Source organism: Camarhynchus parvulus, chromosome 4, assembly GCF_901933205.1.
Source record: "Camarhynchus parvulus chromosome 4, STF_HiC, whole genome shotgun sequence".
Classification (NCBI taxonomy): domain Eukaryota; kingdom Metazoa; phylum Chordata; class Aves; order Passeriformes; family Thraupidae; genus Camarhynchus; species Camarhynchus parvulus.
In genome coordinates, this window is record NC_044574.1 from 26992801 (window position 1) to 27019709 (window position 26909).

The 26909-nt window shown below is 41.5% G+C and overlaps 2 protein-coding genes across 3 annotated transcripts in view; one reads left to right on the top strand and one right to left on the bottom strand.

Annotated features, from left to right (window-relative positions):
- The window catches only part of SCFD2 (sec1 family domain containing 2), a 187877-nt gene extending 165219 nt beyond the window's left edge, over positions 1–22658 (bottom strand). Inside the window, exons 1-2 of the mRNA XM_030946849.1 lie at positions 21895–22658; positions 17039–17207 (exon numbers count right to left, since the gene is read on the bottom strand). Of these exons, the coding sequence (XP_030802709.1) occupies positions 17039–17207; positions 21895–22630 (905 nt within the window). The 5' untranslated portion in view covers positions 22631–22658. The remainder of the gene's footprint in view (positions 1–17038; positions 17208–21894) is intronic.
- Positions 22659–25693: 3035 nt separating this feature from the next.
- The window catches only part of FIP1L1 (factor interacting with PAPOLA and CPSF1), a 37686-nt gene continuing 36470 nt past the window's right edge, over positions 25694–26909 (top strand). For both annotated transcript variants that reach the window (XM_030946851.1, XM_030946852.1), the window contains exons 1-2: positions 25694–25930; positions 26627–26666. In XM_030946851.1, coding sequence (XP_030802711.1) covers positions 25849–25930; positions 26627–26666 — 122 coding nt within the window. In that variant the 5' untranslated portion in view covers positions 25694–25848. The remainder of the gene's footprint in view (positions 25931–26626; positions 26667–26909) is intronic.

The following is a 26909-nucleotide window of genomic DNA, read 5'->3' on the forward strand; positions in this document are numbered from 1 at the left end:
CAGCCTTTGCATATGGTGTTTATACAGACCCTTCTTTCCCCTCCCTCCTTTCTGTGTATACTCCAGGAAGGCTGTGTCACATCAAGATCAAGTTAATTAATTAACTCATACTAGCATAATTTGATTGATAAAACAATTGATTCACTAAAGGTCACACAGAGTGCTGTTAAAACACCAACTTTTCTGCCTCAACAACACAAGGTTTTGAGACTTGCATTTTTCCACGCTGCAAACAGGAATTTTAGAGAAATAATCTCACTAGAAAAATAGATGAAAGAAGTAATTAATCTGTCAATTAAAGTGTACTGCAAAGTTCAGAAAATATTCAGTGCTTCAAAAGATACTTAAGCAAAAAATAAATCACATCCTACAACAGAAAGGGTCACGTAAATGAATTCTCTATATTGTTAGTTCTGCAAACTATTGAGCTTCTCCCAAAAGAAAACTAGAGGTCTTGTATATCTGATATACTTTGCTATTTAGTATACCCAAACTAGGAGTATTTCCTAGTATATAAGTTTCTATACTGTTAAAATACTTCAGAACAGAGCACTGTACAGCCAAGCTATTATTTATTAGATTTTAGGAAACTTCATTATCAAATTATACAGGAATTACTTTTCTGCAAGACAAAAGCACCATCAATTTTAAACTAAAAACTACAATCTAATTTTAAAAATACAGACAAAAATCATTACAGTAAGACTAAATATTTAAGAGCCTTTTGTCACCAATTTATTTTAAAACACTCTTTTAAACAACAGACATATAAAAAAGAAGCTGCAAGGCATTTTAAAAGCAGCTCTAAAATAATATTTAAAATGTTGCAAATCAGCTTGCAGCCACCAAGGCTGAAGCGTTTTGAGCAAAACTGGGAGCTGCTTATCAGCCACCAGTTTTACAAGGGATTCTCCTCTGGACTACCTGAAATATCTGTGGTAATAAAAAAGGTGACAAGGAATTTGTCAGTTCACTGTATGCTGTTCAATATCCAGTTGCCCATACCAAGGAAGTACAGTATTCACTGGACTAACACAGTAGATTTATTCATAAAAAGGCAAGATTTGCCAATAGCAGTCAAGAATTTCTTAATGTTTTGCCTCCTCCCCTGATTTTACTTTGGCATGGGTCTCCTTGTGCCAGTAATACTGACCCAGCATGCAGAATCACTCTGCAAACCAAACAAGGAGCAAAGAACTTCCTTTGCCTACTCCTTGACAGCTGGGAGGTGCTGCCAGCCAGTTCCACAGGATACAGCCCACGTTTTCCTTCATTACTGGTTTGTCTACAGCTGACTCAACATGGCCATGAAAAACACCAACAGGCAGAGCATTCTTTGAAAGCTCTGGCTCACAAAAGAAGGGTACATTGTGGAGTGCTCCAGAGGAAAGTTGGTTAAAACACACCAATAAGATAAGAAACAGTTACTGGACACAAGTTATTATATTCAAGCCATGATATGTAGCTTCACAAAGGCATACCTACAGATACGGCACTTCAGGTCAATGCCAGTCAAGTAAACTTGAATTTTGCAATCTTTTCAGACACAGGATCATAAAACAGATTATTGCTTACTATTAGGAGAAAAGAAACTCACAAGAAGACTCACAAGACACAACCAGTGACTAAGGCCAACAGTATTAAGAAAGTGTTCTTTGAATTTCGTTATTGAACATCATGAGAGATTAAGTTTCTTGTTTATCTTACAAAGAAGCATATGGAAGTATGGGACAGGATTTTTACAAACATAGTAGCAAGGTCAAAAATATGTTGAGAACGCAAAAAATCCAAAGTTTATTTCAGACACAAAAAAATTGTGTAGAGAGTGATATCAAACCAGTTTTTAAACATCATCGTAATTTTAAATTGCAAAACTGCTGTTTTGTACAAACTATAAACTACTATGTTCCAAGAAAACCATGACCACTATATGCCAAACCAGGAAGAAATATGCTCCCTGTTATCAGCAGAGCATGGGAGAACTTAAAAATAAACATTTCAGGAGGTACTTATAAACACAACCAAGACAGCAACCCCAAGATGTCACAAAACTTCTCTGTTTACCTACAGTTCCTTGCTTTGGGATGAATTCCTTTTCCTTCCTTTATAGATAATGGAAAGTAAATCAGACTCTTAACATTTGACATCTTTTTGGTCCCACAGGTGAACTGAATTACAATAAAATTTAATAAATAATTATTAAAAGGCTGGCAAGGATTCAGTTCACATCAGGAATTGATTAAAAAGAAGGGAAACAAAGCCTCCCAACAAAAGTAAATGATAACATAGCATTCTACATATTCCCTTTTTTTTCTTAAATAAGAAAAATAAAAGAGAAACTTAACTATTTGGCTCATTCATATATCTACTTTACAGATGGCCATAGTTATAAATTAAAATATATACACAAGTCTGATGAGTGTGGTCAACCACCACATGAAACATGTTCATTTCTTGCCAAACCCACCATCTTCAGTTTTATCAAACATTTCCTCAATCCAAGCATCACGTAAACTTGTAAGGACAAGTATTTTAATCACAGTCTTGTTTCATGTGGATCTAAATATAGATGTATTTGTATATATTTTTATATATATATATATATATATGCTGTGATACACATACAGTAAGTATTTTGGCTTCAGAAAGCCAAAAAGTTTAGCATACACACTTAAACATTCTATGACACAAAACAACTTTACTTGCTAATAACCACATGCAGGAGACAATGCAGCTGTGCACAAATGATGTTATTAAAAAGTAATGCAACTTCACTCATTGCTTCCAATATCAAAGAATTACAGTGTAAACCAATGAAACTGGTGTGCATTAAACCAAGACAGCAGAGAAATAATCCCTGCACTCTATTTTACCACAATACAACTCATACAAGTCAGCACAAATGCATCCATGCACAGGTACACACAAAGTACCTGAAAATTGCTTAAGAAATCCTCTTATTCTATTCCATTTATTTAGACTAGTAATATAGAATTTTTGTTTCAGCTCAATAGTAAAACAGTTAGTGAAAAAATTCTTACAAAATAGCCAGAGCTTTTTTACAGCTTGGGGATCCATGGGTTCTAATCCCTTTTGAGTTCTGTTTATTCTAGCTATTCCCAAGATCATTAATATCCATTTGAACCTGTAAACTTGAAGGTCAACAAAAGGTGAAGCATAAGGAAGCAATATAATATGGACTATTCAACTAGATTATATATTGTGAAATATTAACGCAGTTTCCTTAAACCATACTTTAATTTTTTTCCCTTAGTAGTAGAAAAGATAGGAAGATAATCTCCATATTAAGCCAGAGTTTAATTTGGAGGATTTACAGAATGATGAAGAATTTCTTTTAGTTAGTAATTTTAAAATTAACTAACTCTGCCTTTCCAGAAAATGCTATGGTATCAGAATGAAATGTGTAGAAAAAATAGTTATCAAACAGTCCAGAGATGGAATAAAAATACACACCCCGAATTGGATACTATATAAATATCTTACCACTGTCACAAGCAACACGCCTAAGTCTGCACTGATGGCTGCTGTTAAGCTACAGCAGTTATGTGACATGCTGTGTTATATGTATAAGCTTGTGACCAGAAGCACTGAGAACGCACAAAAGCCTTACAAATACAGCACCTCTCAAGATCAAGAGGGATCTGTTTGTGGACTAAACATCAAGCAAAATCTCTGCAATTCCTGAACTACCTTTTCTTTCATAGCTATCCTTCTGCAAATGACACATGCCAACACTAACAAAGCTATTCATGCAGATAAACCGGATCACCTCTATTTGTAACATCAGAAGAAAATACAGATATAAATCGTTGTGCCCTACATGTGCTGTGGCATCCAAATACAGTACATCAAATCTGTAAAATCAACTTGAACAGAAGAGGCTGATATTGCAGGGAGAAACTGCTTGGATCAGGACTCTTCATCTTCCCAAACTACCCTGTGAAAAGGAGAAGTAGTGCTTAATTCCATAAAGCCCTATTATCTGCAAATTACAAAATTATTGGATTTAAGTTACTAACCAGTACACAAAAGCTTCCTTTGGAAAATTCTGATTTAAGCATAACACTGTCACACACACACTGGAAGTCATGTAAGCAAGCTGACTTAGCTTTCCAACTTCATATGGCAGCTGATACTGCTACATACTGCATCAGCTATCAAATGTTTCGGGAGAAAGAAAATTCCCCTAAACAAGTAAGGCTGCTCTGGTGAACTATTGGAAGAAGCAACAGCACCAGCATGAAGTGGCTGGCGAAGAAACGGGTTCAGCCTAAATAAATTCCTGAAGCCAGCTCTACTCACATGCTACAAAACCAACAGCCAGTTTCACACCTTTACATGACTACTGTACAAACTGCAACGTTTTTGTCACCATGGTCATGTTTATTGTGGAAGATGTTACCCTGAGGCAAGTCTTGAGGAAACAAAGGCACATTTGGGAAGGTAAGGAGTGTAGGAAAGGAACCCATGCAGAGCTGTCACTGCTCACCAGGCTGAAGCATGAGTGGAAGGCAAGCATTAGTCACGCAAACAGCCTGAAACAGAAGCCATGCCTGGCAATTGTACCAACAAGAAACAGAGCATCATCCTTGCCTGAAGTCCTTTTATGATGGTTACTTATCGACTTCAAGAACCTCTGAAGTCTATAATCTTGCATGATTATTACCCTGCAACCAAATGCCTCTGAAATGTCTTAAAATGAATTTCAGTGTCTTTTTCAAAAGTTGGATTATCTCAAAAACTTTACTGAAAGTACATCAAGAAAAGAGGGATTTTTTTAATCTTTTTTAAGGCTTATTTTTTTTTGATCTACAGCAAGTGTACTTAACAAACAGAAGGTTGGATCATTTTAACCCTACTTGCTGACAGCTGAAGCAGAGGGAGCTAGCAGTTTACTTTGAGGGTAATGGAGATCTCAGGAAAGTAAGGCTGGTTTTGACAGATGCCAACTGATCTTAGTAATCCTTGAAGTATTAAATCCCACTAAGCTCCATCTTGTATAAGACATGATTTTGAACATGTTCTGTGCAAAGAGAAAAGCAGATTAACTATCCACTGGCCAAAGTGTCCTAGCCCTAAAATGTGGTCAGGACACCTCAAATCAGTTTAACTCTTAACCTTCCTCCAACCTCTAGCTATTCCTTTTAAAAATTATGTTATTTAAAACCACATAATACATATTGCTAGAATTTCTATCTGTTAACCAGCTGGTAAGGTTCCTTCCCTTCTGCAATAGCTTCACAGCAGTCATCTCTGCAGAAGAGCCGTTATTACAGGCAACACAACATTTAGCTATTCTAAAACTTTTCCGTTATTAAGTAGTACTAAAGGGGATCTTAAACAATTGTGGTGATACTGAGGCACTCTGTGGATAATGATGCATCACACTTGGACTTGGATAAACAAGTTTCAGTTCCAACCAAACATATGGTAGTGTTGCCACTTCTTGACTGGTACTCAGGACTAAGCTTCTCTGCATTGACTCAGCGTGGGACCAGGTCTAGAAGTGCTCCTTCCTAGTCTTCTCTTGCACCCCCACCCCCACAGTCATAATACATTCCTTGGAAGTCTTCAGAGATTTCTCAAAAGGGTCTCCTGTAGAAAGAATAGAAAGGTAAGATGCATAGCCTGGAATAGCATGTGGATTCATTGTCAAGTAGAGTTAAAAGCCAAACAAACAAAAACCCAACAAAAAGCCAAAAATAAGAAGGTTATTCCAGCTGTCCATCACCATTCGAAAGCAGAAGTGACACCTGATCTTTAGACCCCAGAGCAACAATTAAATGCAGACTGATCCAAATAAACAACCAAGCACACCACAGCATTTGGAGGACTGCCAGAAACAAAACAACTGACATCCAGATGAACACTTGCTTCCTTCAAGACAAGCAAATTAAAAAATCACTGAAAAATGAAATTCTTTCTGTCAGAAGTAGAATTGCTTATTGTAACCTAATCCACCCTCTTTTGCAATTAGCAAATCTGGATATATACTACTACTTCACAAGGTAAAGGGAACAATTGATGCTGAAAGACTTCCCAGATTTCTCACAGGCCTCTTAGCCCTCTTGCCCACTGTAATAAAACAGGCCATCATTCCAGCATTACCCCAAAATTCACTCTTGCTCCTCTAATAGCGGCCAAACTCTGCAGGGGCGAAGGAAAAAAAGTGCATTCAAATAATTTCTTAAAGCTTTCTACTCGTAACCATCGTTTAACCCCGTCTGAATTTCAACTGGCTGCCTTTTAGTCCAACAAAATGTTTCAGCAAAATGTTTCATTCCTACAAGCTGCAGGACGGCTTATGCAGAATGCCAGACTGAGTTACTGCATGAATCAACTTAATTGAAAGCTTCTGAGTAGGATTTTGTGCACTACAAGGTACAGCAAAATTCTTGGCAAACGTCTCTTTAAAATGTGTATATTAAAGACTTACTTTTCAGGGATTTTAATTTCAGTTTTGGACAAAGCAATGAATTATGCTAAATATAAAGTCTGATCCTTACAACAAACATATTGCTTGAGAATATTACATGTAACACAATAGGTTACTTTAGAACATTCTGCTCTGCGTTTTAAAGCTATTGCATAAGGTTATTTTAATAAAAATGATTCCAGGGAAAGAGCAGTTAGTAATGAAGTGCTGACAATTGAATCTACATTTAGGGATTGCACTGGAGTGCCAAGTCCACTTTTACAGATGCGCTGCTTAGCTATCCAGTAGATGTCCTCAGGGCATGTAAGACCAATGTATTTTGGGTCATGTTTGGCAGCAGAGACAGATGAGACAAGTGAAAACATTTACCAAGAACACATCTGACGTGTGTTTTTCTTATTAGAGAAATGTAAGAAAATAAACCCAGATACCATGGAATGCCAGGAATTTCTTCTCCTCCATGTTTTTGATTTGCAAGGCCAATTTTTGGTAGTATCCTTTGACCTCCCTCCCTCATTTGCTTGCCTAAGGCCTGGAGTCATCAATGCAACCTCTTGACCAAGCCATTTTGAGGACTTAACGTACAAAAATACATCTTCATCACAGACAGAAAGACAACTCTTTCCATTAATGACTCAGCTACCACAAAAATCACTGCTTAGTATGTTTTATGGTATTAGTAGTTAAAAGAGTCAAAGATACTCTTTTTATGAATTGAGAACAAGTATTCAAGTAGATAATTTGAGATCCAAAATAAATTGTGGAAAAAAAAATCTGAAGCAGTCTTTACATCTTAAACCCCAGATCTTTGAACATGCAGAGCCAGATTCATTGCTAGCATGTTGGTCAAACTTAGATCAACTTGAAGGCTGAATCCTGCATATCTTCATTATTCTCCTCTCTCAGTTCAAAGTAGCATATTTGTCATAGTTTCAATGCAAACCTAGAGCCCTAGCTTACTCAGATCTCATGCAAACCTAATATGGACAATTCTAGCCTTCAAAACCAAACTGACAGCTATTCAGAAAGAATAAAGCTCCAGCCTCAGGCTTTCATTTTTATAACCATTTCCATACTCTGGTTGATCTGTCATGAGAAACAGTTAAGGACTTCTGTCAACATTGCATATATTTACCTGGTGTTCTGGGTATCTTCTCACAACTCCTTCCTGATACACTTCTGCCTGGCACAGAATGAGCAATGATAGCAGAATTTTGTCCTAATCCAAACTCTCTGGATTTTTGGTCATTTTTTGTAGTCATTCAATATAAACTCTGCATCCTCCTCCTAAAATGGGCTTCTGTAATCAGTTTGGTGCCATCTAATTCCCTCCTCCTCCACATACCCTTCTTACCAGCAAACCAAATGTTCCATTGATGGCATTTTCTGACCTGTCAAAGAAGGTCTGAAGCCACAACCCACTCCTATCATCAATAAGAACTGCAGCTTTTTCTGTTGAGGTTAATTTCCCTTTTTTTCAAGGGGTAACTGGAGCTTAAGCAGCCACATGTAGCGTACACATTCAGGTTGTGTTCTGTGGCTGTTTCCAGTTAGTGAAAATGACCTGATATGGATTTCTTTTTCTTGTTACTTATTTAAATAAGAAGTAGAGTTGTGCAGAGAATTAGGTAAGGTCATAAAACTTCTTCTCTCCCACAGAGGCTGGAAATCTTTCCCAGTTGAAGACCATTAAAAAAAATATACTCACAACCTATGGAAACCTGGTGGAGCACAGTTATCCAGAACCTGCAGAAGGACTGCTTGGGGGTTGCAGTTCATCAGGGCATAAGAACTGGCTTGGCTTGGTCAATACTCACAAACACTTTGGAAACTGTGAACAATTATAAAGTAGCAATAGCTATTTCAGCATTCCCTAAATACACTTCAGGAAAGAAAACACACACACACACACACACAAGTAAACACTAGATGTAGGGATCATGAATTAGATTCCAAAGATCTGTCATCTAAATAACAGAAGCCATGCTAAATATTACTTAGCCATGCTAAATAGAAGAAAAGAATGTTGGATTTCTGGCTCAATTAAATTAAAATCAATAGTTGTGTATGTATTTATCTGTATAAAAACAGAGTATTTTTCTGTGCAAGATTCCATCTACTCTTCAAAGTAAAAGCATCTTCAAGTTCTGACAGGTAAATAGCTGACTTCACATAAATTTAAGCCTGTGTAACCTTTGATTCCTGGTTCATATTAAGTCTGGAATCATGAAATAACCCAAATCATATAGCCAAAACTTGCAATCAGACCAGTTGCCAACAGATAATACTGTTTCCTTCTCAAACATTACTTTGTCATCCAAATGAGCAGCTGTCATTTGTTCTTCTCATCAGCCTATTATGGCACATTTCTCTCTGCTGTAAGATACAGCAGGCTTACTTAATAGTATAAAAATGATAAACTAAAACACCCCTCCAGATCACTCAGTCACTCTCTGTTCTGGCACTGTGGTTGAACAGCAAATGAGTAATTCTGCAGTATGTAATAAGGCCAATGCATATCACTGCATTTTAAAACCTTGCTGTTGAGGTCATTCAGGAGGCAAACTTCAAGGCAGATGGCCAAACAGACTAAGAGCTAGTCTTAGAAAAATCTCACAACATCAGCCAAAGCAATAGTCTCCAGGAGATTGTACTATAACACCAGAAAGATCAGAGCTCACTTTGGAGAACCACAAAGTCTACTTAAACAGACACAGTCTACATGCCACTATTAAACTCTGAATACATCTGCAGGAAAATGCACTGTGGCCACACCAACAGAAAAGCACTTTGCAAACTTACACAGGGGAAAAAAGAAACCCACAAAATTCACAAACAAAAACATTAAGGGAACAAAAAAAGTGATGTCAGTTTTAAAAGGAATGCTACAGAGAGACAAAAAAACATTGTCTGTAAGCAATGTAAAGATCTTCCCATTCTGTCCTGAGTGCAGACAGTAGTTAAGTCTTTCTCACAGGTCATCAGAAAGAGATTTCTCCTTTATATCTTGCAAGGAATGAGCCTTCAGAACAGGGCACAATGGGTACAAGGGAACAGCCAGAAGATAAACTATCTGAGGGGTTGTACTCACTGAATTTCCTCATAGGCATTAAGCTACCTTGCTCTGATAACCAGGTGAAGATGCAAGTCAGATGTGCTGATGGCTGGACTTCAGGTAAGATTCAAACTTATTGTGTCTTTCCATGGACAAAGGAAAATCAAAAACTTGGAACTTAATGGCAGAACTCAAATAGAGGGAGAAAACATGGAGAATAATATAAATACAGGGAGTCTTTCTTCTTCAGAACTAAAAATGCCTTTAAAAAATTAAGCATGAAGGGTTCTGATTTTGCCATATTCACCAAACTGATTCTACAGGCAATGTCATCTGAAAACTCTTGATCCTTGTACTCCGAGGATTGCTATGATAGTGTCAGAGGGCCCAGGAAAAACAGCCTGAATTCCATCTGAACACTTTCATTACTAAGCCTGGGTAGCCTAGACAAAGAGGACAGTTAAGAGTTTCTCAAAGTACAAGCATGAAGTCTTGAGCAGTCCAGCTTCCCACAGTCCCCAGAAGTCCTTTTTGTGGGCTGAGAGGCATAGATAAGGAAGAGCCATGCAGCTGATGCCAAGAGCCTGTCAGCTCAATTAATTCTTTATCTTAAGGAAAATAAGCTTCAAACTTCCTCTTATCTAGAAGACAACTTCTAAGGCTTCTGAGCCCTGTCCTAACAGACAATTGACAAAAATGTGGCACTTATTAGGGAGGAAGATGGTTGGACAAAGAACCCTTGCGAGATTCTTCTGCTGCCTACCTCAACAGACTGACTCCTGCAGCAAACTGGGGATTTGCAGAGAGGCAGCAAGGTCTTCTAACAATGTTACACAGCACAGGCAAGCTAGAGGTCCTGACCTCTTTCCAGAATTTTCCATTCTCAGCACAGCCCTCTCACCCCTTCACTTTTTCCATTTCAGTGAGGACCCATGTTGAAAGGATCCGGGCAAATATACACATTTATTGTAAAATATAATAAATCTTATCAGCTTGTTCATCTCATCCTGTGACAACAGTCAATTACATTCATTTGATTCTGGTTGGTTTGAAACTGAGCAGAAAGCACCTCCTGGAAAGCTTGTCTTGACTGACAAACCCCAGAAGCTGATCCAGCCCGGGCTCCTATTTCCAACAAGAAGATGCCCTGAGAAATTTCAAACAATGAGGAAACTCTAAATAGGCCTCGATTCAGGACTGTGCTCTAAGCCTGTATGAGTACAATAAAGTGGTGATCAGGAAGGCTGCTAGTCCAGGAGCATGGGGGAGAGAGGAAGGAATGCTGTGTTTGGGGCTTTCCTACTGCCCAATCCACCACTCTGTGAAACATCTCCTGGTTGGACTGCTGAAAAGGCTAAAGATACCAACATAAAAACCCTCTGAAGCACAATTCATCTCCCTGAAAATGGACCTTAGTGGCACAACAGGAGTCCTGGAAGCACAGGGCCAGGCTGTAATTTCAGCCGTCATTGGTGAAAGTTTCAGAGTTTTATTTAATGCAATGGGATGGCTGCTTTTCATAAATTCTGCTGCTAAATCTTCCTTCTCTCCCCAAAGTGCTGCTCACCTTGTTCAGAAAGGCAGCTAGGAAACAGCTGTACCATGGGTGGTGGCTTCTTTTGGGTTGGTTTGGGGTTTTTTTCTGTTTTGGGGGCGTTGAGTTTAGGTTTCGAACAATCTTTAGGAGCAGAGTTGAGCAGAGCACTGCAGCAGGGACAGGAGGCTGGGTCCCGGGAGAGCAGGAGCTTGCAGCTTCCAGCAGGGGGAAGTGTCCAGCAGCAGAACAGCTGGAGGAACACCCCCGCCCCCAGCAGCAGGGATGGTCAGGGAGCACCCCGCTGTTGCTGAGCCACCACCAACATACCGGGACAGATCCAAAAGCAGTTTTTAGCACGAAGCTGTCTCTCTCCCTGTCTAAAAGAGCCTTGCCATCCTTTGTTTTGGGTTACCCCTCCTCCTCTGCAAGACTCACAGTGGATATGGAGCAATATAGTTGTGACATCTGGATTTTCTTACTGCAATAGTAATGTTTCCTCTTTAATATTAACATTCCAGAAAGGAAAATTACTCGTATTTATGCCATAAATTTCCAGCTCATTCAAAAATAACACTGTCCCAAATTACCTTCTCATTATAAGCTTCCAAAAATGTATGCATGCAAAAGAAAAGTAGTGGTTTCATTCCTAATTAATATATACAGCTGACGTAAAGGAAATCTTTTTTAAAGGACTGAAAATACCAAAAATATCCAAGAACCACACTATTTTAAAAAAACCAAAACACCAATATTCTTCAGATGCTTGTTCCCCAATTAAAAAAACAATAAAACAAAAAAACCTCAAGAGAATAAAATCAGCCATTCAAAAAAGTTTATTTCCAAGATTAAAGGGAGACTTTAATCTCCTCTTCAGTTTTATTTCTTGTTGCTCTTTTCTTTGCCATGCATACACAAAAAATTTTTCATGTGAAATTGACATCATACATGTGACTGTTCAAAGAATACTGCATGTGTGTTCTACAGAGATCACTGGAACTGCTGTTCCATCAGATCCCAGGGAAGGGGGCCAGGTGAATGCAACTCAAAACTGTCTCCCCTCCCCAGGGCAACACAGCACTGAGTAGGAGCGGGAAGGGCACAGTACTAAAGAAAGCACAAATGGAGATCCTGTGTTCAGTAGTCCTGACACCTTAACTCCCCTTGTACCCATCTGCACTGTTACTTGCATCCCCATATATCAGAACCCCTAGGATTTTTCTGCCTTCAGTATGCAAATTTGTATCCTAAGAAACTCCCTGTTCTCCTGGTTTAGAAAACAAGTTCCTTGGACAAGAGGAATCAGAGGCAGAAAGTAATTAAGTGACCTGTCTGAGTTCATGCTGCAAGCTGAAAAGAGAACCAGGACTGGAATACAAGTGCCTTCACCTCATGGCCTTCCTTTAGGTTTGGTGTTATCCAAGTCCCAGGTTTGGGGTTATCCAAGTCCCACCAGTACCAGAGGAACATTGAATGATCACATCACACCCAAATGCAAAGATGCAGCTGGAGCAGGGCTTTCTTCTCCATCCAAATTGTAGCATTTGTAAAAAGTACTGATCAGTACAAAATGTGAATAACAACTTCAGAACTAAGAATGATTGGGAGAAGTATGTATTTTCAACCACCACTAACATGAGACACTGAAATTTCATCATTCTATCTCCAGGAATGCCCTAATTTTTAACCCACTCCCCCATCACACCTACCTCTCCATTCCTAATACAAGACCTAAAGAAAGATGTTTGTGGGTGCTGTGATTCAAACATCTGGCCTGCATAAAAATGCTTTCTGCATCACACCCATCAACATGGTCACTTCATTCTCAACTTGTTATTTCTCCCCCCAATGCAAATACAGATGATTTAGAGGCTCCACCTGCTCTGTCAAAAGTGCCCAGACAGCTCAGCTATATTGCTTATTGAATTGCTTTGGGCATAGCAGCCCAAACATGAACTGTGTTACATTAAAGTATTTCATCTTTATGGAAAAACACTTGTTGTAGGAGTCCAATGGTTCTTTGTATATTGCATTAAACACATTTATATTTTAAATAAAAAGTCTGGACTTTTTAAAAGATTTTAACACCATACTGAATTCTAAGAAGTCTGCAAACTTCAAACATTGGAGAAAGGAAGCAAGAGTAGAAAAACAGGCAAGAAACCTTCATTCAGAGAGTTCTTAAAATGTGCATAAGCTAATTAAATATTCAGTCTATTCAGCAAAATAGGAGAGCACATCAAAAGTGTTCCTGGCTAATAAAAGAGCATATTGAAAAAGAGTAAACAGATATTCCTTCAGTTGCCCACAGTGTATATAAATCTTTCTCACACACCACAGGCATGTGATCAGGAGTCAGGCATCTGAACCCTCATTTGGGGTTTTAGGGAGCCACAGGGGCTTCATGCACCTCAGCTCCCAGCTCACAAGAGTCAGAAAATACAAACTTCCATCAGAATAAACTAATTACTGACAGCAAGATGCTTCAACATGCTAAAAAAGAGTTGAGAAACATTGTGGCCAAAATGTTATCAAATGTACAGGACGGATTGCTCACAAACACACAGAGCTTGACGTTCATCCAAACAGACAACACCTAGAAGCCACTACATGCATGCTCAGAATCAGAAGCTGAAATCTGGAAGAAGTTCTCCAAAAACACTGTATGGGTTATCAAAATACAAAGACCAGCAAGAGAACTGTAATAATTTTTTCAAATCACCCCTACCACTAAGCTTTCATTACAATTTCACTTCTATTATGCATCATCTGTTTGAAAGGACAGGGTGGCTACTACTTTTCTGAATCAGACACCAGCAGTTCTCATCAAAAGTAGATATCTTTAAATAAATACCTATGAACTGTTTCCCTTCTGTTATATACATCCATCTGTATATAAAAATGAATCAAATATTTTGGCACAATTCTGAAAAAGCATAACTCTATTATCATCCACACTGGAACAGCAGCATGTTAGTGACTACAGTAGGGCAAACAACAACTCTGTGAGATTTTTGAGGCTAATAAAACTTTAAAAAAAATCAAGAACTATAGAATAGTTTGGGGTTTTTTTTAAGAAATTCCCTCCCTCACAAAGAGAGCACCTTCAAAGTACAGTAACTCAAGCTGCATATGGCATTTACATTTTCATCTAAATCTTTAAAGAAGCCCATTATTTCCTTAGATTTGAGAAAAGAATCCTGCTTTATTTCACCACACCAACCATAAATTATTCATTAATTCAGTTTGCTAACTCTGTAACTGCACCCAGATGTTTCTGCTGGAGCGGCATGCCATCAGAGAAGTTAAATATAGCAAGCTGTATGCAAGGACCAGACTCTCTCTCTCCCCTCACTACAGCATGCTCAAATATTACTTGAGAGAAAACAATGAAAACATTTAAAAAATATTCTGAATATGCAAGTCTGAAATGCCACAGTCTGATCACAAAATTTTATGCGAAAGAGCCCCCCCACATTTCATCTGGGTGTAACTGAAGTTGCTGGTCCTGTCTCTGGGGAAAGGGCTGGCACTTTCACTCACCAGAATAAACAGAAAATTTACAAGCAGAGGAACACTCCTTGCCATGCATCATTTACAAATACAAATGAAGGCTTAAGTTTTCAATTATAAGAAACACTTCTGAGCCAGCTACCAGGGGCAACAACCAAGCTGATGAGGAATTGAGAGTGTCCTATGGAATTTCTTACAGAATTGACACAGAAATCTACTGGTGAGAATTTTTAATCCATTTCAGTGCTTCAGAAAAACAACCATTTTACACTAGCAAAGATTATTAATGTTAGCATTTATAAGCCAACACTGAAAATAGTCCTGTTGAACAGAATGGAAATTACCACCTTCAGCCACTGTTATGGTTTCAAGCACTCTTCATCAACTGTCTTCAGCTAGTTTGGAAGTGCCTATTTTAAACTAGGAACTATCCCTGATCATTATATAGTTGGAGAAGAAGTGAAAAACAGGTTGAACATTACAGTGTCACTTGGAGTTTGGAGACTCTTCTAAGGCCCACAATTCTTCTTCAGTTGTGAACAATGATAAGAGAGATTTTCAGAGGTCATCTTGTCCCTTGGCTGTGCCACAAGGCAAGATTAAGACTGTTTAAAATATTTGTCTGATCTGTTGCTAAAAATTTCCAGTGTAACAGATTCTGTACTATGAGTTTGCAGAGGGAGGGTATTTTGGAGAAGCTGTTGTAGACCAGAGTGTTAATGGCACCACTGCTTTGGCACCAGGTATCAGCTGCTATCATCCAACATTGCCACACCTTGCATCTGGTAGCCAAATCCTGCTGTTCTTTAAGCAGCTGTGTCCATATGAGGCTGCAAAATACGTTCAGACTAACTACTGTTAACAGAGGGCACCTTCCCATTAGCCAGCAAATAGGCAAACAAACCTTGATGTAAATGTATATTATTAGCCACCTTAGAACATAGTAAAACTCTGTCAGCTGTTACTAAAAACATGAATACATGACTGAAGTAATAATTTAGCCATGGGAAGGCATACCAGCACTACCTGTAGTCTCCTCAATGTCTATAATGTGAGAAACAATGGAGTGGTAGCACAGGTCAACAATCTCAGGGCAGTAAATATCTTTTGTTTTTTTCCTAATCCACACTGACAGAATTTTCTTTATTAATGGTAGCTACTCAAAGTTAGCACAAAAAGCTACCACAAAGTTCTACTATGGACAATGACCTCTTCATTTTACTGGTAGACAGATTTTTAAAGACATTTCACTTCTACTTCAGGAATCAGTGGGAAAGCAGACAGTGAGAAGCAAACCAGAACAAATTTTATTCAAGCTAGTCACCCTGGCAGCAAGTTACAACTAAGTCCACCTCTATGAGGAAACATTTCCTCTCCAACTTCTATGGAAGAAAAGTGGTATGCAATACAAAATGTAGAAACTGGACCCAGTTACAGCACGTGTGAGAGATGGAAGGTGACAAAGGATCTGGAGGTTCTCAGAAAATAAAGACCATATGCTGCTAACAGTGGAAATCTGTGAAATCTTTGTTGGGGGGGAAGGGAAGAAAAAGGATACAGTGCAGATGTAAAATCACAAAACAAATCAAAAGAGAAGAATAGAAACTATAATAAATAGCCCATCTTGAAAAACCATTTTCTAATATATGAGGAGACCATTATAGCAAAAGAGAAAGAACTTTTAATCTCCTTTGCACTGTATAAATTTCTAAAGCACTGCTGAGAAAAACATTTATTGAGGAGTGAAACCAGCATCTGGTATGTTTCCTTGTTTTTACATAGTAACAGAAGCTGCAGGAGAGTTTTGGTTTGGACAACTAAATTTAGAAAGTCAAACATCAAATCTGATGCACTTTACTTGTAAAGTCTTAGCTACACATTATACATAACTAAGTACAATTGTCTGAAGTTACTGCTTTTTGGTTGTTCTTGTTTAAGCAAAAACCAGGCCCCCATGAAGCTGTCTGTATACCTGAATTTGTGCCTTATTATCCTTCCCCACAGGTACTGTGTTTGAAAACAGGGATATAACCTTAAATTAAATTCAGTATCCAGCTAACTTTATAAAGAGGCTCATGGGAAAAGGAAGTCACCATTGAGACTTACCTGTTTGCATGACCTATTACGCAGAAAAAGAAATGTCACAAGGAGAATTCTTGGTGTTAATCTATACTAATTTCTGCTACAGTAATCTACAGCAATTTAAACAACCCAAATCTAAAAGGTCTTGAAATTCTTCCACTTTTGGAAATCTTATCTGGCCTACTCACTTAATGTAGACATACAGACTATTACATTCCAGCAGAATTACGACTAGATGGGGTTTTGCTGTAAGCTTCACTGTTTTCTTTTGTTTCATTTTTTTAAAGACTTGTTCTTTGTTCATTTTTTCACATAGAGATAACAAACATATTCAACACTAAAAATATTAAAAATGAAAAAAAAAAAAAGAAAGAAGAAAGAAGAAAAGGATGTTTACTTTGGTTGTGCTAAGCAGCCAGGCGCTATAATACTGCAAGTTTCATCTGCAGTCTGCAGCGCTGTAAGTTCCACCATGTTAACCATTACATCAGTCTTGTGGCCAGGAAGTTTAGGAAGCACAGAAAGAATCTTCTCTGCAAGATTGTCACCATGATGACCAACTGCTCCTGAAGAAAATGGAAAAAACAAAAAAAAACCCAAAAACTGTCAGGTGCATGGCTAGAAAAACAAACAAACATAAGGAATTGAAAGAAAATAGGTACATGTTTTGGAGAGAAGGACAGTGGTACTCCTAATATCAAAACCACATTTAGCTTTTCAAAACTATTTTTCTACAAAAGTAAAATTAATTTCTAGAATGTGTAAAGTTAAAAGCACCTACAACATTTCAGAAAGATTCATTTAAAAAGCACTATTACCATTACTAATATTACTGCTAAATTAGACTTAGTTTTACAGCTGTTAGATATTCACTGATTTTACACTTAGACATGAAAAACATTTTTCTTTGCCTAAGGAACTTGTTAAATAATATTTGCAATGGTTATTAAAAAAGCAAGCAAATATTTGTATATACACTCACATGCATAAACTACTAGGCCTGTGCTTAAAAGGACTATATACAAGTTGCATAAATAACTACCCAGACAGGCCAGCCTAATATTAAAATAAACAATTATCAATGGCATGCCCCAATCAAGATTATATCACTTTTATACGAACTGAGGGCAGCTCAGGTGAAATAAACATGAAATAACTAAACCAACCCAAGTTATAAAGTATAAAATGTCAATTTGACCGTATTCCAAGAGAAACTCTGAACTCCAGCTGGCATGTTTTCTTCAATTTTCCTGATTTCAAACACACATGCTTTTCTTTCCATTCATGAACTTCCAAAACAGGCTCTACAACCAACTTAAAAAATATTAGGGCTGTGAGCCAAGTCAAAGCAGAAAAACATGACACACAGTACAGATAAAAAAGTCAAGAGAAAAGGATCAGAAACCTTATTGCCTTTAGGTCAGGAACAAGTTGAAGTTATTTGTCTGCCACTTAAGCTACAGTTCAGCCATCAACGCAGGGCTGAACAGCAGCGCTGAGCTTAGTCTTGCTTGTCTTAGCTTTAATCACAGAAAAATTGGAACTTTTGAAGCACCACTGAGAGGCAGGAAAAAGTTCTCTCAGGCTATGGTCCCACTCCATCTAAGTCCATCTGTGTGGCAGCTATCTGCTCTTATGTTTTCATCATTTCCAAAGACAGAGTATATCTGCTTCAACAGCTGAATTAGCTTCACATGCTCCATAAATCCAAACAAGGCTCTTACATCAAGTACATTGCTAAGGTCAGATTATTAAGTGCTCTTGGATAGCAGAAGCAGAAGACTGTCTCCAGCAATTCTACAGCAGCCAGGTATCCAGGCTGTAAGCCATGGTTTTCCATGCTCTATCCACTTTTCTGTATTGCAATATTTTCTGTATTCAACATCGAAAAATGTTGAAAAGAGAACAAGGATGAAAAAAGGAAAATAAAAGTGAAGCCAGACTCTGTGCTGGCAACGCCTTTATCCACAGAAAGCAAAGAAGGCACAAGTGTCCAACACAGGGTGATACTGCAGCGTGGACATCTGACCACTCAGCTGGTTTATTACCCATTTGTTTCATCAAAAACTGCAACAATTACAGAATAACAGCAACTTCCCTTTCTAACATTCCCAGCCACAGTTAGACCAGTGAAATACAGATGAATAAGCTGGGCTGTCTTTGTTACTCCCTAAGCTATCTTGTTCTCCAAAATCCCCACATTGCTCTTACTAGATCAGTCATGCATAAGGCACACTGCAACAGTTGCAAAGTTGCACAAAAAACTACAATAATCTTCTGAACCTCCACCCCATGTACTGGAAGCAACATCTGTCTCTCCACACATGCTGCATGTGAGCAACATTTAGTTAGACAAGACATTTGGTTAAACAAGAAACACCTCAAATGCAAACAAACCCACATTAATTATTGACATCCCTCCTTTCTTCTTGGCATAGGGGGAAGACTCAGAGTACTCGAGCGGCTTCCATGAGAGCCTCTGCCTCATTCCCACAACTGTTACTTCTTGGAGGTTTCCACTGGTCCACCAGCGCTACTGGCCTTTGCCATGCCTCATCAAATCAATCACAAAACATCTCGTGGAGGTTTTAAAAGTGACTGCCACCCCAATCAACTGCATAAATTAACCAAGCCTGAAAAGACTGTTAAACTTCACAAGACTAGGACAAGAAATCACAGGGAGTCACTTTCAAACTGCACTGACTTCAGAAGGGTGCATGGGACTATTTTTGATCCTCTCTACTCACCACTTCTGAGGACAGTCAACAGACTGCTCAGCAGCTTCTCATGAGCCACAATGTTCAGGGCACAGGTGATGGTTTTGAATGCTGTCAAAGTACAGACAGACTGAGCATTCATGCAACAACAAGTTATCTCACCACTGCAAAATAGGAGCTTTCATGCCAGGCTAACATCTAGCTTTCAGGATACAAGAACTCTTATGTATCATGCTGTTCTAATTTCACTTTTTCTTTACATTATAACTTACAAACTGAAATAGGTGACATTTGATACAAGTTGTAGCTGACACAATTTGCAAAGTCAACCAGCCAGTTCTTTAACAGCAGCCAGAAACTCATTAACTACACCCTCTGCTTCCCCTGTGTATTCTTCACTGTACAGTTTTTAGCAAACCAATGAAACAAATCTTATTGTGTGGCACTAAATTCAGGTTCATATACAGCTTTACCCCTGAAATGCACCGGATTTTTCTTCCTTCAGTTTGCATTGTATTTGATAGCACGAGTATCACGTCCAAACCATAGGAATAATTCAATGAAATTACCAATGAATTCTGGAGGCATATGTTGGTAACAAAAGAATGGTTGCGCACAGCGATCTTAATTTCATTTATGGATACTGAGAACAGAATCTTAAAAAACAAAGCCTGTAACTTCTCATCCTTATTCTGTGAGCTTTGATATTTCCTTCCACTGCTGCTCACTGCAGCCCTGACGTTATCTCCAAAAAATCTTCTCCTACTGAAGTACGAGATTCCACACTTCCCTTCCCAAGTTTAAGCTGGTACCAAATATCTCTCTTTATACCTTCTCAAGAGTCTCCTTGTCAGGCAGCTCCCTGTCATCCCACATCTGGTTCTGTTTCTTGTTTTAATTTCTTCTCACTATCTGAGTGCATAAATAAATCCTTTCCCTGCTCCCACCCCAAACCAACACTCTTCTCATAATTTCATTTTAAGGTTCCTTATCCAAGTCCACTTTCCTGCAGTCTTCTGATCAATCTTCCCAACCTCAGCACAGCATTAACTGCCTGGATTCATAGCTGCTTTTTAGCACCTTGTTCATAGCAATGATCCCTACAGCTGTTCAAGGATACACAATGGTGAAACTATGGGAGGAAAAAATATGGAGGAAAATTCAGAAAAAGACAAGCTGCAGGGTGCAACACTGTGCCAAGTACTTGCTACATGACATGTAGTGGCAAAAAATTATGACCTGAATTACTGACTACAAACAGAACCAGGCCCACACCCTGTGCATGACAGCAGGAGGTATACATGACTGGGATAGCAAATGCAGTCATTCCTGTATCAATACACATACCTACAGAAACCCTTTCAGTCACACAGATATGGCTAAGGGTTACACAGAGAAGTGTATCTGCCTAGACAGACATAAAGATAAGAGTGACAAATAGATTCACTGGATCCTTCACCGCAATCCATAAGGCTTAGTCCGAAACGTGCAGATCATTTCCTTCACACCTCAAGGTGGTACACAGGCACAGTTAAGGTTTCTAGCTTGCAGCAAAATGGAAGTGCTAAAAACAAGATTTTGGATTTCCAGCAGAGCCTTCTGCCTTACTCTTCATTTCTATGATCCACTGGGATACAAGGGTGTGCAAGCAACCATCATGGCCATGGGATTAAACATGTTCCCAGTGTTGACAGATGAAGAACTGTTTGCACACCTGGTGGCTTAATACAATTACTCTTCAAACCACTAACCTGTGGAAGGGAACTGCACAGTGCTTATTCTGTAAGATCATATTAAACATGAACCAAGAAGAACAGGAGAGTAACCAGCTCAGTTTTGTCAACTTTTCTCCTAATTTGGAAAGCAGCATCAGTTAATTGGGCAGTTAAGTATGACTTTGGAGTCACTGACCCCCAGGGACCAACACTTAACCAAACCCCATTTGAGCAATTTCTGCATGAAAGGATGCACCAGGCACTAGGGGTATTAGCACAGCATCTGGGGCCACGGAAGCAGCCTGTAAGATACTTTTCCAAACAACTGGATAGTGCGAGTAATGGATGATTTGGATGCTAGAGAGCAGTGGCTTTTAATCCAGGAAGCACGAAACTGACACTGGGACAAAAGATTATCATACATATCCCACATGGTAATAGCTGTTTTGGAACAGAAAGGAGGACATTGGCTATCACCAGTAGAATACTGAAACACCAAGTTTTCCTACTGGAGCAGGATGATGTGGAACTTACAGGAATTACTTCTTTGAACCCAGCCATGTTTCTCCAAGCTTCAGAAGAAGCCTACATCACTGCCTGGTAACCACTGAACAAGTGTATTCTAGCAGACCAGATCTCAAGAGCAATCCCACCCAGGACCCAGAAGTGGAGCTATATACCCGTAGGAGGACATGGTACAAAGTGGAATATGGATTTTTGGTAACACCAGGTCACTAGGGTTCCCACTATCTGACACCCTGCCGGTGGAGTGGGTATGGGCCCTATAGAATGACAGCCCATACCAGCTGAGGATTTCTTACCAGCGAGGTCCAACGTCCTGTCCACGAAGATGACAGATGCCTTGTTGGTGGCTGTCCTCCTCCTGTTTCTGGCTGAAGCGTAGCTTGCCAGCTCAGCGGCGACCACCCTGCTAAGGGCCCCCACAGCGAAGCTCTCCTCCCGCAGGCCCAGGGCGGTGAAGAGAGAGTCGAGCTCACCCACCAGGGCCCGCACCGCCGCCCGCAGCTCGGCGGGCAGCGCACCCAGCCCGACCTCTGCGGGGCCGGGGCCGCCGGGGCCGGGCAGCGGCGGGAGGAGCGCTGCCAGGGCGGGCAGCAGGCACAGCTCCGCCGAGACGGGCGCCAGGAGCGGCGAGCCCCGCAACACCACCTCGGCGCGGCCGCCCTCGCCCATCCACCGCCGCAAGGTCTCCTCCAGCTCGGCCGCCCCGCCGCCGTCCGCCTCGTCGCCGCACACGAGCACGCAGTGCCGCACGGCGCCCCGCTCCAGCACGCCGTGCACCGCGGCCGCCGCGCCGCCCCGCAGCGTCCCGCTCACCACGAACACGGCGCGGGCCGCCCCCGCCGGCACCGCTGCCTCGGCGGACAGCGCGCTGACAGCCAGCGCCCCGGCCGCCAGCAGCTCACCCGCCCCACCGGCCCAGTGCAGCGCCTCGGCGGAGGGCGCGTCCATGAGGACGGCGGCGCGGTGCGCCCGGGCCAGCGCGGGCTCCCAGGCTCGGCGGCTCAGCTGCCGCAGCACCTCCGGCACCGCCATGGCGGTGACAGCCACAACACGCCGCACGTGCCGGGCGCGCCGCCGGCGCCGCGCGATGGCGTGGCGGGCGCGGGTTGGCTGCGCGCGCGCGGGGCGGGGCGGTGGCGGTCCCCGGCCGTGTGGGAGCTCTGCCGGTGCCGCGGCACTGCCGGGTGACACCGCGGGAAGGGCCGGTCCCGGCACTCTGCGTGCTCAGCGCCCGAGAGGCGAGACCTTCATCACTGCTCCCTGCCCTGCTACTGTGTATTTCTTGTGCTAGTGTTAACAAATGCTTTGGTGAATGAGCTGGCAACACGGAGTGCTCTTGCTCAGTAAATGCGACTTTTCTCTGTACACTTAGAGACGTATGACAATTTATTTCAATTCCACTTTCCCCTTTAAAAGCCTTTGATCTCGAAATCAGTTTCAAAGCTAACGAGAAAAAACGCCATAACAAGCATCCACAGCTTCTCCCCAGAGAATGGATGGCCCGCTGGCAAATCTGTGTTCCACACAGTATTCACTTGGGCACCTCCTTGGTACACAGCCAGGAAGGCACAACTTTTCTGACACAGCAGGATTATCAGCATTAATAAACAGATAAAATAGTTAGTTCACCCTCCAGCTTAACTGCTGTACTTAGGTCTCTCACAGAAACAAATGGTTTCAGAACACTGAAAAACATGAGAAACACCAAATTCACTATGTTTCCAGTAATTAAAGCTGATCCCTCCCTTTTAGTGTTCTCCACTGACATTCTACTCAGATGCATTCTTCTCTTTCTTTGTGCTGTTCTAGCAGCAATCTGCTATTTTAACCTTAGGGCATATAGCTTTATGATGCTAGAAAAATATGTAAGTTAATACCCTTCTTGACTATTTTGATTTGAAAAATGAACACTAAGGAAGGATGGGGGATAATTAAAACTGGGCCCCTGAGTTTATAAACAAGTAGAATTATCTTTTTCTCAGACTGAATTACCTCAGAGATTATGTACCTCTGCGTTTTTGCTTTATGGTTGAGTGCCACAGACAAAATCTAGACAAATTATGGCTTGCCCAACAATTTAAAAGGGGTTATTTACCTTTAAAACCATTAAAGAAAAAGGGGGGCTGACCTCTTTTTAAAGGTTGAAAGGTTTTTTTTAGATATTATTGTCAAAATATCAGATGCTTTTTTAAGAAAGCTAATAGTTTTTTACTTTATTAATACTGTATAGATTACAACTAGCCAGTGTTGAAAAAAACCAAAAATTACTTGCTAGAAGACAAAATTAAGTTAATCAGCTTAAAGCACAATGGTTAAATTACAGAACAAAATTATATAAGTAGTTTTTACAGCTTATTTTGTCCCTTATGCAAGGTGACAACTACTGTGTCAGAAGAAGAACTGTACTAAAGGGTTCCCATTAACTTGGTATCTTTTTGTGGGTTTCTGGGATGTAACCTGTGAGTGAAGATGGTGATGCAGCTTGCAAAGACGCGTTCTGTCTTTAGCCTTTCAGCTACTCAAAGCCTTAGAAGCAACAGTTTTTAAAGGCCACAACTGTTCAAAATGGGTTTTTCCATCACCACCGACTCTCTGTGATTTCTCTTTAAAGGTTTGTACAAGGAAAACTGCTTGGATGATCTGCATCAAAGCATTTTAGGATATTTTTTGGTCTTAGCCTACTCTTGTTGCAGTTTTCTCAAACATGGCTTTCTTTCTTCTTCCTTTCCTTCTTTCTTCTGTGTCTGCAGCCAAAGGAAACTATCTGAATTCAGCTGTGTCATTAAATGTCAGCCAGAATTGTGTTAAAGGGCAAAGTAAACGAAACAGGAATGAAAATTCAGACACTGATGTCTATGAAGAGGTACTACATTTACACATTTGTCTTATGAGAAACAAGTGACTGAATGTTGGAAAACCATTTGCTGACTCCACAACTATTTGTATAAAAAATATGAAATAGCGAGATGAAAACCTACCCAATTACACCACATAATCCGTTACCTGTACCAATATTCAGACATTTAATTTGAGGTGAAAAAAAATTTGGGTAGTTGGTTGTTCATGTGAACTCCAGTGAAATATCATGCTGTATATGAAACTTTCAAACAAGCTTCTCTATGCAGGCAATTCAAATAAGCTCTCCTCACTGAGAGTTGTATTTACGTTACAGTCAAGTCCTCCAGTCTGATTTTTCCCAAACTGATCTGCCATGAAAGAGCAGGTCCCTGTTTTAGTTTTCACATACATCCTGAAACACCACAAGCTCCATTTGTACACACAACTGGTTGAAACTTATTTGGACAGTTGTTGGTACTTAACCTTTCCAATGCACCTTGCAGTAGTCTAGCACTCACAGATGTAAAGTGAGCAAATAACCAGGAAAAATGGCTCACTACTCCCCACTGCTTTTAAAATAGAATTAATGAAATTCATAGAAACACTTCGAACATAGAAACACGTTGGGACACTCACAGCACACTACAAATGTTAAATCCTTACTGTACCTAAAAAAAAAAGTCAGGAAATTTGTGGAGAAAAAAAAAAGTCTATGAAGAGCTGTTAAACCTAAAATACTACATCCAGCTGGGACAGTCCCTGAGCCCAGGGACAGTACGAGCGGAGGCAGCGGCTTGTTTACCCCGCGGTTACGCTCCCTCAGCAGCTGCCATCAGCCGCCAGTAGATGCACGGCACTGGAGTGTACGTGTGTTTAGCCAAGTCCTGCTTCTGGAGATAGGCAAGGTCGTTCTCGAGGAGCTCGCCATGCTGCCGGTGATCCCTGCTGAGGGGATGGACGGGCGTCCAGGGACGCGGGAGAGCACAAGGACCGCCGAGAGCAAACGGCAGCGAGAGGAAGGGAAGGCGGCTCTCGCAGCGCGCCTCGGGAGAGCGGCGAAAGCACAGCCGCGGTGAGCGGCCGCGCACGGACGGTGCCCGGGCGGCTCGGCGGGGAGGGCAGTGCCGGGGCCGGGCCCGGCCGGGCCGCCCCCGCAGCCCGTGCCCGGGGCGCCGCGGGGCCGGGCCGGGCCCGCTTCCTGTGCGTGTCACTCACGCGGGGAGGGGAAGCGCCGGGCGGCGGCGGCGGCGGATCCTCCGCGAGAGGCCGCGTTGGGCGTTCGCAGCCGCCCGCCCGTGCAGCGCCTGGCCGCGGTCCGAGGCGCCGGGGGAGCCCGGGGGGCGGCGCGGAGGGGCGGCCGGCGGAGGGAGGCGCTGCCGGGGCCGGGCCCGCGCGTCCCGCGGGAGGCGGCCATGTCTACCGGCGAGGCGGAGCGGCTGTCGGCGGACGCCGATGGGGCCGCCGGGGACGAGGAGGAGGAGTGGCTCTATGGCGGTACGGACCTTCCCCGACCCCCGTGCCCAGCCCGCCTCCCCAGCGGGCCGGCCCGGCGCCGCCGCGGCGGGGGGGCCGTGCGGGGGTGCGCAGGCCGCGCCGTGATCCGCCTCGCTGGGCCGCTGAACAAGGTCCCCCGGTCCCGCCGCCCTCGTGGCTGCTCAGCCCCCTCTCTCCTCCCGACCAGCCCCTCGGGGGCGACGGCTCTCGGCCCCTTCCCTTCCCCGGTCTCCCGTGCCGGTGCCGCGGGCCCTCAGCTCGGGCCGCGCAGGCCGAAGCGTGCTGGGCCTTAGCAGCGAGAGCCCCGCGTGGTGTCCCTGCCCCACAGGCAGCCCTGGGGCCACCGAGCTCTCCCTGGTGCTCTCCTGCCCGAGTTCCCAGCGTTGAAATACTGATAGAGGCTTAGCCTTTTATGTATTAACTTTTTATACAACTTTAGGGACTATCTTTACGTTCAGATATGAATGAAACATATAAACTATACCTTGCCCATGTGGTGGACCTGTCAGTGCAGGGCACTGTAATTGCTTAGGGGTCTGCTCGACTGATTTCACAACTGAAATGTTAAGAATATATCTCAATAGTCAGTATGTCTCTGAAGACTTGCCTAATATTCTACATCCCAAGATAATCTGTATCAGTTGATACCCTTGGGATTTTATTCTTAAATATTGTGTTTCTTTCCTCTTATGGTAGATGAAAATGAAGCAGAGAGACCAGAGGAAGAAAAATCTAGGTGAGTATCCTGATAACTGGAAGCCCTGTAGTGTGGCTGCACAAAACCTGTGTTCACTACGTTCTTCTTCCCAGCTCCTACCAACTTTCAAAGCTGATAGGACCTGCACCCACACTGGTGTCTTTGAAAGTGTCCTTAAGATAGTATGTTTGGACTTTGCATTTCTTTGAAATGGTTGTACCTGTGAAATGGGGTCACTTAAGTATGAAAGTTAGTTTAACTGTATGGACAGCAATAATCACT